General features: G+C 50.0%; 1 protein-coding gene across 4 annotated transcripts in view; it reads right to left on the reverse strand.

The window, feature by feature from the left end:
- PWWP2A (PWWP domain containing 2A) overlaps nucleotides 1-9,690 on the reverse strand; it is a 30,494-nt gene extending 20,804 nt beyond the window's left edge. For all 4 annotated transcript variants that reach the window (XR_014854959.1, XM_085074062.1, XM_085074060.1 and 1 more), the window contains exon 1: nucleotides 8,983-9,690. Coding sequence is in view for 3 of the 4 variants with exons in the window: in XM_085074062.1 (XP_084930188.1) it covers nucleotides 8,983-9,638 (656 nt within the window). In the remaining variant the exon portion in view is untranslated. The remainder of the gene's footprint in view (nucleotides 1-8,982) is intronic.
- Between the last annotated feature and the right edge of the window lie 1,212 nt (nucleotides 9,691-10,902).

The raw sequence follows: 10,902 nt of genomic DNA on the forward strand, positions 1-10,902 counted from the left end.
TCCCCTGCAGCTCTTCTCAGGCCTCAGGAACTGCATTTCCAGCCCCTCACAAGCCATTCCCAGAGCCCAGTGCCAAGCCCTTCTCCCAGAGGCTGTTTATGTGACTGTGTCAGGAAATGAAGCATAATTAGCTGTCATAGGAAGAGGTGGATGAAGAGGACTGCAAGGATTTCCAGAAGGATCTCAGTCAAGTATTCCATCTCTCTTCTCCCAGGTTTTCATTCTACTGCCTCACCAGCAAAGTGTGCACAATTTGCACTCCAAAGGCACAAAGAAGCTGATGGAAAGCTCAACACATCCCTGATATCAGGAAATCAAAGATTAATTGTGCACCTTCCACTCTCCTTTCCTTCAAGCACCTGCACAAAACACAGGCCAGAACTGAAGAACAGGAAGCCACAAAGGGGAATTTCTATCCCAGATGCAAACCTGCTTTAATAAGCACAAAACCAATCCAGAGTGAATCCCTGAAGCCAGAGAACCTCTCACGAAAGGTATTGCTTTAAAAATGAACCAGAATCTCCCACCCCGTCCAGCTACAAATTAATGAACTGGAGAAGTAAAGAGCATTCATGGATATTGTCTAGTGCCAGTTATGTACAGCAATAATCCTGTAAATGATGTGTTAATACCAAACATACAATTAGTAAAGACAGTCCACCTGCAGGACAAAATATATTTGGTAAGCCAAAGGGCTGAACATTATTTCCAACAGCTCAGTGTATTGTGCCTTCCCTTGGCCTCACCCAACAGCAGGCTGTGTCTATAAACAGTTTTTAGATTATCCATTTCCTCCTTGGCTAATCAAGTTCTCCAGCAATTTGGAAGAATGACACGAAAATGAAGATAAAACAACGTCAGAAAAACTTGCAAATGAAATAGTAAAGGATACAAGAGAGAATGAACACAAAGAACAGGCAAAAGAGGAGTTTGTTTTTCTTAAGAGCAGCAGCAGAATGAAGACATGATCTTAACCCTCTTCAAGACAAGGCATGACACAGCATCTAATTAGTTCTGCAGCAAGCACGGGGATTTATTGCCTGTACCAGCATTTCAAGCCCTACTTTCACACATCTGCTTGGTGGACCTTGAAGATCAATACTTCTCATACAACCAGAGTCACTTTTGTCACACCAACTACAAGGCTGAACTGGGTAGTTGTGTTAGGAGTTAGAGAGAAAAGCTGCAAGAGCATTTGGTTCATCTGCTGCAGAGATGAAGGAGGACTCAAAGGCCACTAGAGAAAACCAAGTTAAAAAACCCAAGGCACACAGCTCAGCTGCATCCTGACATTTACTGATCCCCCAGTCAGTCACTGACTGGCACTAGATCAGCTCTGAAGAGAAACCATTTCAGTTACCCACAGCGAGACTCCCAACAAGCTCCTTTTGTCACATGTTGCACGTTTCACTTCAACAAGCAATTGCTTTGTCTTTATTTCAGCAACAAAATCATTTTTTTAATATATCGATCCCAAATATCACCTGACCCCATCAGATTTCAAGAAGAGGCTTTTCTGGATGAAAGTAAAGATATACAGAGATTACTGTTTGCTTAAAATAAGAATTCCCTGGTGCCCAAGTTCCAGCTGCTCCCTGCTCAGCCCACTCCTGACTGGAAAACTTCTACCTCATCACACTCCAAGGAATGGCAACATTCATTGACAGGGGATCTAAAATTGAAGTGTTAGAAAAACCCAACTCAGAAATAGGTATTTCACCCTCAATCCAAGGCAGTGCTGGGTATCAGTGCACTGCTGCTTCCTACCTATGGAATCAGAGCCAGATTTTCCATGGTGCCAGCTCCTCTCCTGCAAAGGTGTCCCAGCTCTGATTTGCCTTGAAAATGCACCTCCAAGAGAGGATGGGGGAGATCTGTCGCACAAAACTCATCTCCCTGAGGTTTTTCAAGCAAGCAGAGCAATCAGCAGGATGTGATCACACTTCTGCTGGGGACAGCACTGCAATGTACAGATCCACTGGAGACAGAAATAGCAACAGGAGATCAGGAGCTGCATTGAAACAAGAGACTGATCAATTCTGTGCAATGCTCTTTACCCTGAGAGGAGCTTTCAATTGACCAGGCTGTGCAGAGACACAAAGGGTAAAACCAGGGAGGCTTCATTTCCACAGCCTGCCAGCTGCAGGGTAATTAATAGGCAGCCAAAAGCCAGTTTGGGTACCAAACACAGAACTCTGTCATTTAAAGCCAGAGAGTTCTGCATTACAGACATATAAACTTAACTACTTTAAGAAAGTAAAGCCACTTTTTCCAAATCTAAATCCTACAGCAGAATTACGACAGTGAATGCATATTACTGTTCCATTTGTATGCAAAATGGAACAGTTAAAGAGTATTCTTTAAGGAATAACCATGAGATAAGGAGCAAATCCCATTTCAAGTCATGACTGTATATACATAAACAGCTAAACAACACACCCTGGGGCAAAGTGTTTCACATTAGTACCTAAAGTTTTAAGTTCTCATCCTTAGCCTGCAACGTCTGACTTCTACTTCTCTATTAAAAAAAAGGAAGAGAAGTGAAAAGCACTTTGTTCTGCTAGAGAAGAGAAGCCACTGAGCAGGTCCAGGAGTGTTTCCCACTTGTCTGTGGACACACTGAACAAACATCAGCAAGGCTCAGTGACTTCAAAGCATTAAATCAAGTCTGTTGTAAATGACTGTGATCAAAACACATCCTCACCACCAAGGCAGTGCAGAAATCTCCTGTTACCTTTCCTGCATTGCACTTGTACCCAAGATCATCCTTGTGTTCTGCAAAAACCAAGACAAGCAACAACCGAAGCCATTTTTATTGCATGGATGGAAGTTGCAAGGGTATAATAATGTGCTGAAAGAACTAGGGATATGTATTTCATGCATCTAAACCAAGAGTTTAAATTATAACATTCCACGTAATACAGTTAGATCATAGCTATTTGAACACAAAGTTTTGCAGAACTCCTCAAAATAACCTGCATTGAAAACACAGATTATGCAACAACCTATTTTTAATGAAGGATTTACTTGGTGTGATAAAGCACAATATGGAATATATTGCTTTAACTGCAGGCACCTTCCTGAAAAAAAAAACAGCATTCCCAGAAGCCAAACAATCAACTGCATGGTTTGTTCACCTCCTGAGCAATGCAACTCCAGCTAAATAGACTAGAAAATGCACATTTCACTGCGAGCTCTGAACACATGGCAAAGGACTGCAGTGACAAGGACTCCTTGGAAGAGCACAGCATCAAGAGATGGTTCCTCAGCACCACCAGCTCTGCCAGGGAAGGGATTCCCAGGAGTTCAGAGTCAGGATGTGCTGCAGGCTCAGGGCAGAGAGAAGCAGCTCTGAGCTGGGAAGGCTGAAGAGCAGCCAGGTGTGCCCAGTGCAGGGGAAAGCAACTCACACCTTCCCCTTGGGAAGGATGTACAAGGAATTTCCACCACCTTTTTGTAACCTGCAAACCTCAAAAGGTGTAATGGTTTGGGTTTAGGCTTTCCATTAACTACCATAATTTTACTGGTACATCTATAAAGCTGAAGGTCTATCTAAGCTGAAATACCTTTTAATTTTTACATCTGTTGCCATTATTAGCTGTCAGTTGCATTTTAAAGCAGACAGTTTGCTGATGTATTTGCTGTGATCTATTTCGAAGTATTATACTTGCAAAACTTTATTTTCAAGGTATTTTATCTTAATAATATTCTTCAAGATCATCCATATGCCAGAGCCAGGACACATGGAAGAGAATGACACCAATGATTAATGGATGAATTTTAAGTGTCTAGATGGCCAAGATTCATCAGTCCCATAACAGAAAATTAAAATGAAAGCAGACTGAAAATTTCACCCCAGCCCTGTCTCTCAACACCTCAAGCCAAGTCAAGCAACCCTTGGAAAGCCAGGACAAGCCATGCTGCTGGAATACAGAGAATTCCATATGGAAGGACAGCTCAACCATCAGCTGCTCCATCCCAGGCCAACAAGAACAGCTGATGAGCACAGACCCCTTCAGAAAAGGAGATTTTGAGGCTCAATCCAGACCTCAGTTCCCACTCTCCCCTCTAAGTGAGGCTACATTTGACACCTTCAATAAAACCTCTTCAGTCACAAGCAAAAGACACCTGAATTACTCTCTCAACCACACTCTCATCATACCTGAGCTTCCCCCATTCTGGGGGTAATAAAATAAATGTTAAAGAAGGGTTGGGCTGCTCTTTAAATGGCAGAATTTCACCAAGCTCCTCTGGGCCCCTGAGAAGCTCCAAGGAGAGCAGGTGATGAGGTGTGGGAACACCTTGGGAACAGAGGGTGAGTTTTAAAATAAAATAACCCAAAACACACAACCCTGAGTCACAGACATTTCTTCCCTGTTGAGAATGTGCATCACAGAATATCAGGCCTCCTCCAAAAGCCAGTCCTTCCCCAGACAAGGATGACTTCATGTTATCCCTGATTATTACATGAAGGAGTAGTGAGAAAAGTGCTGCATTTTTTCAAGTGAGGCTTCTGCTGTTTCCTCCTCCCATCATTCTTTTGCAGTAGAAGCTGAATCAACAAATTGGGAAAAGCACAGGATTCAAGAGTCACTGCTGCACCTGAAAATTGCTTTTGGGATTGTAAAAGGAATTGCAAACTACCTATAAAAGTTTATTTTCATCAAACAGCTCATGCACACCTTGGTGCAGGAAGTCCCTTCTTATCTTCCACAACCAAAGCCCAATAAAGACATAATTTCAAACATCTATCTACTAGGAACATGCTGGACATCTTTTGGATATCTAACTAAGGCTTTTAGGTCACAAAACAACTTTTTGCTCTCTCTTTCTACTTCAAGAACTATTATGAACACACAGGTCAGAAGGGAACTAGTTTAGAGAAAAAGAAAAGACACATGTCCTTCACATCTGCAGGATTAGAAAGGAAATTTTAGTTAAATGATAAAGCAATAAAAAGGCCAAGTCCTGACTGTTGGCAATTTAATTTAATCCCCCTCTTCCCCTGATCTTTGGCAAGTCAAAAAGAAAAACCACATAGAAATAATTATCCTTTCTCCAGAAGAACAAACTAAAACCACAACTTCTTAATCCTGTATTTTAAGGTTTACAAATGCTACACTTCTCAGGTATTCCCTTCCCACCTACTTCCTCCAGGTGCAGAGCAGGATTTACCCTGAGCCAGCAGGTGGGATGGACATCTGTCCCCTCAGCAAACAGGGAATGAGCAAAGCTGGACACAGGCAGCTCACAGGGACTTCAAACCCCACAGAACCAGGATGGTGTGGGTTGGAAGGACCTTAAAGCCCAATCAGTGCCACCCCAGCCATGGCAGGGACACCTCCCACTGTCCCAGGCTGCTCCCAGCCCTGTCCAGCCTGGCCTTGGACACTGCCAGGGATCCAGGGGCAGCACAGCTTCTCTGGTACCCTGTGCCAGAGCCTGCCCACCCTCCCAGCCAGGAATTCCTTCCCAATATCCCATCTCTCCCTGCCCTGTGGCACTGTGAGCCCATTCCCCAATCCTGGCACTCCTGGGGAAGTTCCCTCTCCAGCCTCCCTGGAGCTCCTTCAGACCCTGCAAGGTGCTGGCAGGTTTCCACACCCCCTCCTCCTCTCCAAGCTGACCATTCCCAGCTCTCCCAGCCCCTCCCAGGGAGGATGAGGATGCCTCAGTCCCCTCAGCAACTTGCTGCCTCCCTGGGCTCTCCAGCAGCTCCAGCTCGTTGCTGTGCTCACCCAGGGCAGGGCAGGGCAGCTCTGCAGGTGAGCTCTCACCTGAGTGGGGTGGGATCTCCCCTTTCCTGCTGCCCACACTGAGGGATCAGCCCTGGATACATGGAGGTTTCCCCAGCCATTTCTCCTCCCTGTTTGAGGAGTTCCCTGGCTCTCCATCAGCTCCATCCACCCTGAGGAACCCCCAGCAGAACCTCCCCCTGCATCAGTAAAGCACTGAAAAGGTCCTGGCAGCAGCACTGATGAAGTTCAACAGTAGGAACACACTGTTAATTTGTGCAGTGAGCCTTCAGAGTGACCAGAGTGGGGACATGCTGCTCTCCAAATGATGATTTACTGCAGAACAAATGGATTTGGCACTCAGGACATGTGGGTTCCTACTTTCTGCTGATTTTCAAAACTTCCTGGGCAGCAGGTAGAGGAGACTGCCATTGGTACAGGCAGGGAAATGCTGCCTGACCTCAAATAAATGTAGGAATAAAGCCCACTGAGGAGCCAGGGGCTTGTGGGATAAACTCCTAAATTACATCCCATTTACAGAGGGTGGGAGAGGGAATCAGGCCCTTCATACAAATATCACTGACTTCATACCAAAGTCACCAAAATAAAATGTAAAGTCAGGGCATCCTCTCAACAAAAAGTAGCTGAGAAAAAAACAACCAAAAACCCCTTTAAAATCACAGATATAGAGGGATATTTTTGCTTTCCTTTCACTGTAAGTTCAAGTAATTCAGAACATGACTTGAGAAGACTAAAGGAGTCCAGTGAACAGGTTTTTAAAAGAGTCACTTAAACTTGCTCTTCCTTAGTACTCTATGGAAGGAGCACCTTCTCTGGGGGGAAAGAGAAATTAAGATCCAAAAAGGAGCAGGAATTATTTCCTTCTGAGTACATAGTGAACACAGCATCAGCATGTGCAGGGAGAACACAGCCACTTTTGGAAGCTACTGAACGAGTAAATTCTAATACAAATTGTCACTTTTACTTAATAAGAACTGCCAGACTCAAAATAGTTATCCCTCTGGCATTAGAAAAGTTTGTGAGATTATTCCCATGCATTTGAATGAGACAGATTTCAGCAGCCACCCATCTCCCATGCTGGAAATCCCAGTGTTGTCATGCAAATGCATGGAATTTAGGCGATTTTCATTTAACTCTGCCCTTCTTTTTCCTTTTTGGTCCAGTGGAAAAACTTGTCACAAGCATTCCAGACACAGAAGGAAGTTCACGAAAAATATTCACGTTCTGCAAGTCCAGGTGCTGCTACACCAAACAAAAATAAACAGATCTAAGGAAAAGCTGATCCCTAAACAACACCACCTGTTAGTCACCACTGAAGTGGCACAATTGGCCATTCGGGTAACACCTTTTTTGATAATGCTTCCATTTCCTACAGGTAGCAAGCTCTTGGACTATTTCTAGAGCTCATTTTCCACTGCATTTCCTGCTCTGAGACATCTGGTAAGAGACTCCTGTTATCTACCAACATTTCCTTGTCACCAGCCAAATATTACACACCTTATGTCTCAAACTCAGCTCTTCTTGTCCAGCCCTGTGTAGAGCTTAACCTTTAGAATTTAACTTTCCCCTCCTGGATTCCCATGTAAAAACACCTCTGAAGGAATAAAGGGTTCCACTGCAAAGAGAACGTGGGAGGGACACCCCCAGCCCTCCTGCATGGCTTTTGCACAGTTCCCACTGCAGAGGTTTGTCCAGGAACCTCTGGGAAGCTGGCAGGATGGAGATGCTTCTACCAAGGCACAGGAGCAGCAGCCAGGCTGCAAGCTGAATTGTGCTGCAAAGGGCTGCAGATCTGGTGCATGCCAGAGGCTCCTCAGTGCACAAGGACCTGGGAAAACATGGGATGTCTGTGGCCAGGGTGTGTTTAGGAGGAGAGGATCCCCTTCAGAAGTAAAGGAGAAGCTGGTATTTTCCTGCACACAAAGCAAAGGCTTTGTCACCCTCCTGCCCAGGGCAGCCATGGCATTCTGCTGGGACAACTTCAAACCTACAGAAGAATTGGTGGTAGCCAGGATTACACCTCATTTGTGTCACCTCCTGCCCTGCTCGGAGATGCTGTTTCACAAGTGACTGCAGTTTTGCTCAGCATTTCAGACCTCGTAACTGACAGACTGAAAACTTCACTCCATGTCATTATCCAATTTCTGGGGTTCAGAAAAGGCCTTTTGTGTCAAACCCCAACCATGCAGTGAGACCCAAGCCAGAAGTGTGGTACCCACAATTCTCCTTTTACAAAGCACTGACAATAGTAATAGTCCAGGAAGTTATTAAACAGTTACTAACAACGTAAAAGGAGTGATAAAAGACATATGTCTATGCACAGCTTTAACTGATGGGGGAAGTGCTGCATATTCTGCATAGCAATCATTTCAAATAATAACCTTGCTTAAATTGCACTTTTCTCTCATGAGCTTGCACAGTCCTTTACACGTCTAGAAAAATAACCACTAAGATAAAGAGGTATTTTCACCTGCAAACAGCAGTTAGACTACTTGTAAGATATGATGATTTCTGGTCTCCCAAGAGCTTCTTGCTATTGAAAAAAAGCAAACCCCAAACCTCACTCTCTGGTAAGTTATTCAATGACAATTCCCTCATCCAAAAGGATATTTAAGAACCACAAAACTTCACCCCGTTCATTGCATACAAGGAGCAATCAGTGCTAATTAATAACTGCAACAGCCCAGCTGGAAAACCATTATTGTGGAACACAGTATGTACTGCAAAAGAAGGTTACCTAGGCAATGTGAGCCCGAGCGAGCAGGGCAATCAGAGCTCTGGGGCTGCTCTGTACAAAGCCGGCAATAAATGCCAAGCTCTGCTCGGTGCTTCTCCCTCCCGCACACAGGGATGCTGCCGCAGGCGCTGGGAACCCCGGCCAAGCCCAGAGGCTGTGCCCATGTGCTTGCCCCTCTCCCGGCGCCCCGTTTTCCCACTGCCCGGGCTGGAAGGGCTGAGCAGGAGGAGGAGGAGGATGAGGAGGATGCCCAGGAGCTGCTGCTCCGCACCCCGGGCAGGACGCGGGGGAGCAGCCGCTTGGCCGGGGCGGACCGGGGCCAAGGAGGGGCTGAGGAGGGATGGAAGGGATGGAAATGGATAGAAGGAAGGTTGCCGAGCCCCAAGGATCCCGCGGGGCAGCAGCCCCCATCCCGCCCCGGCGGCTCCAGCAGCGCTCCCGGCCCGGCGCTGGCCGGGGGCTCGGGCTGGGCTCCCCCCGAGCTCTCACCTTTTCGAGAGGTCCATGAGGACCCCGGAAAAAAGCTTCTCTCCCAGCCGGAACGAGACCACCAGGGCGTCCTCGATGATGTGGTCCAGGGTGACCCGCACCTCGGAGCCGGGCAGCAGCGCCGGCGCCTCCGCCTCCCCTCCGCCCGGGGCCGCGGGCACGGCCGGCTCGGGCTCCACCGCGGCGGCGGCGGCAGCATCCGGCTCCTCCTCCTCCGGCCGGGGCGGCTCCTCCCCGGGCCCCGCGGAGCCCCCGGCAGCCGGCGGGCAGGGCTGCGGCGGCTCCCGGGCCGGCTCGGGCGGCGGGCAGGGCTGCGGCGGCTCCGAGCAGCCCGGGCTGGGCGCTGCGCGGGGCTCGGCCCGCGGCGATTCCACCCCCGGGCTGCGCGGCGGCGGCTCCTCCGTCCTTCCCGCGTCCGGCTCGCGAGTCCCGCCGGGGCTCCGGGCGCGCTGCACCGGCGGCGGTTCCTCGGCCTTGCCGCCGTCGGCCTCCTCGCCGTCCGGCACCGCCGACTCCACGGCCTCGCTGACGGCGGGCAGAGGGTCCGCGCCGGCCTCGCTGCCCGGGATCGGCTCCATCTCGGGCTCGGCCTCGCCGGCCCCGCCGTCCCCCGGCACCGCCGCAGTCGCCGCCGCCTCCGCAGCCATGGCCGCCATTTTCTCCGCCGCCTCCCTCCAGCAGCGGGAGCGACGGCCACGGCCCGCGGGGAGGGAGGGCCCAGAGACGGCGCCCTATTGGCGGGCGCGCCGCGGTGCTCCCCTCCTATTGGACAGCGCGGCAGTCCATCAAAGCCCGCGGGAACTTCTCGTTGGCCAGCGGGGGCTTCATTCAGTGCAGAGCCGGGAAGGTGGGGAGGGGGCGTGGCTTAGGCCCCCTCGGAGGGGAGGGGTGGGGCCTGTGCTGCTGCTCCGCCCTCTGATTGGTCGAGGGAGGTATCGCTCCCGAGAGAGGCTGGTGATTGGCGGCGCCAAGTGTCAGTCGCGGGGCGGCAGCGGGGCTCGGGGAGCGCGCGGGGGAAGATGGCGAGGGCGGGAGGGCGGCCATGAGCGGGGCGGGAGCGCCTCGCCTCAGGGAGAGCGGGTCGCTCCTCAGGGCGCTCAGGTCGCCTCTCGTAGGGTTGAAGTCACCCCTCGGGGGATCGTCCTGAAGCGGCTCCCCCGTGGGTCACAGCCCGGCGCTGCCTGCTGCGCTGTGCAGTGAGGCGGGGGAGCTGCTGCTGCTCGCCGTGCTGGGCGGACACTGAGGGGTGACACTGGAGAGAGGGAATATCGCAGGGTCACAGAACATCCTGAGCTGGGAGGGATCCGAAAGGATCATCCATACAGCTCCTGCCCTGCACAGACACCCAGCAATCCCACCTGGCAGTGCTGTCCAAAGGCTCCTGGAGCTCTGGCAGCCTCAGGCTGTGCCCATTCCCCGGGCAGTGCCAGCACCCTCTGGGGAACAGCCTTTCCCGATCTCCAGCCCAAACCTGCCTCACCCAGCCCCAGCCATCCCCGCTGCTGTCCTGCACACCACAGCAGTGTCTGACCCTCCTGCTGCCCTCACAGCTGTGGGGCAGGCAGAGGCACTGGTGCCTTGTGTGAGGTAAATCGGCGCTTTAAAGTGTTCAGCAACATGAACTAGGCACGTCGGGTAAAGGTGCAAAAAGCAGCGTCAAAAGGGGGAAAAAGAATGACTGTTTTCTCCCAGTAGAGCGGTCAAGCCCGGCCTCGGACACTGGAGGGATGGGGCAGCCACTGTGATTCCACACCTCACAGGCTTCACAGACACTCTGCACTCAGAATTTGCAAAAGCCAAATTCCCAAATTCCAGCCACCTTTCCGGCAGGGAGGCCAGCAGGTTCGCAGCCCTCACTGCACAGCAGAGAGGCTTTATCTCGTGAGGGATTTCTGTGCCTCTCTGTACAGAACTTGGCCC

This window comes from Lichenostomus cassidix, chromosome 13 (assembly GCF_008360975.1).
Source record: "Lichenostomus cassidix isolate B80296 chromosome 13, HeHo_3.0, whole genome shotgun sequence".
Taxonomy (NCBI): domain Eukaryota; kingdom Metazoa; phylum Chordata; class Aves; order Passeriformes; family Meliphagidae; genus Lichenostomus; species Lichenostomus cassidix.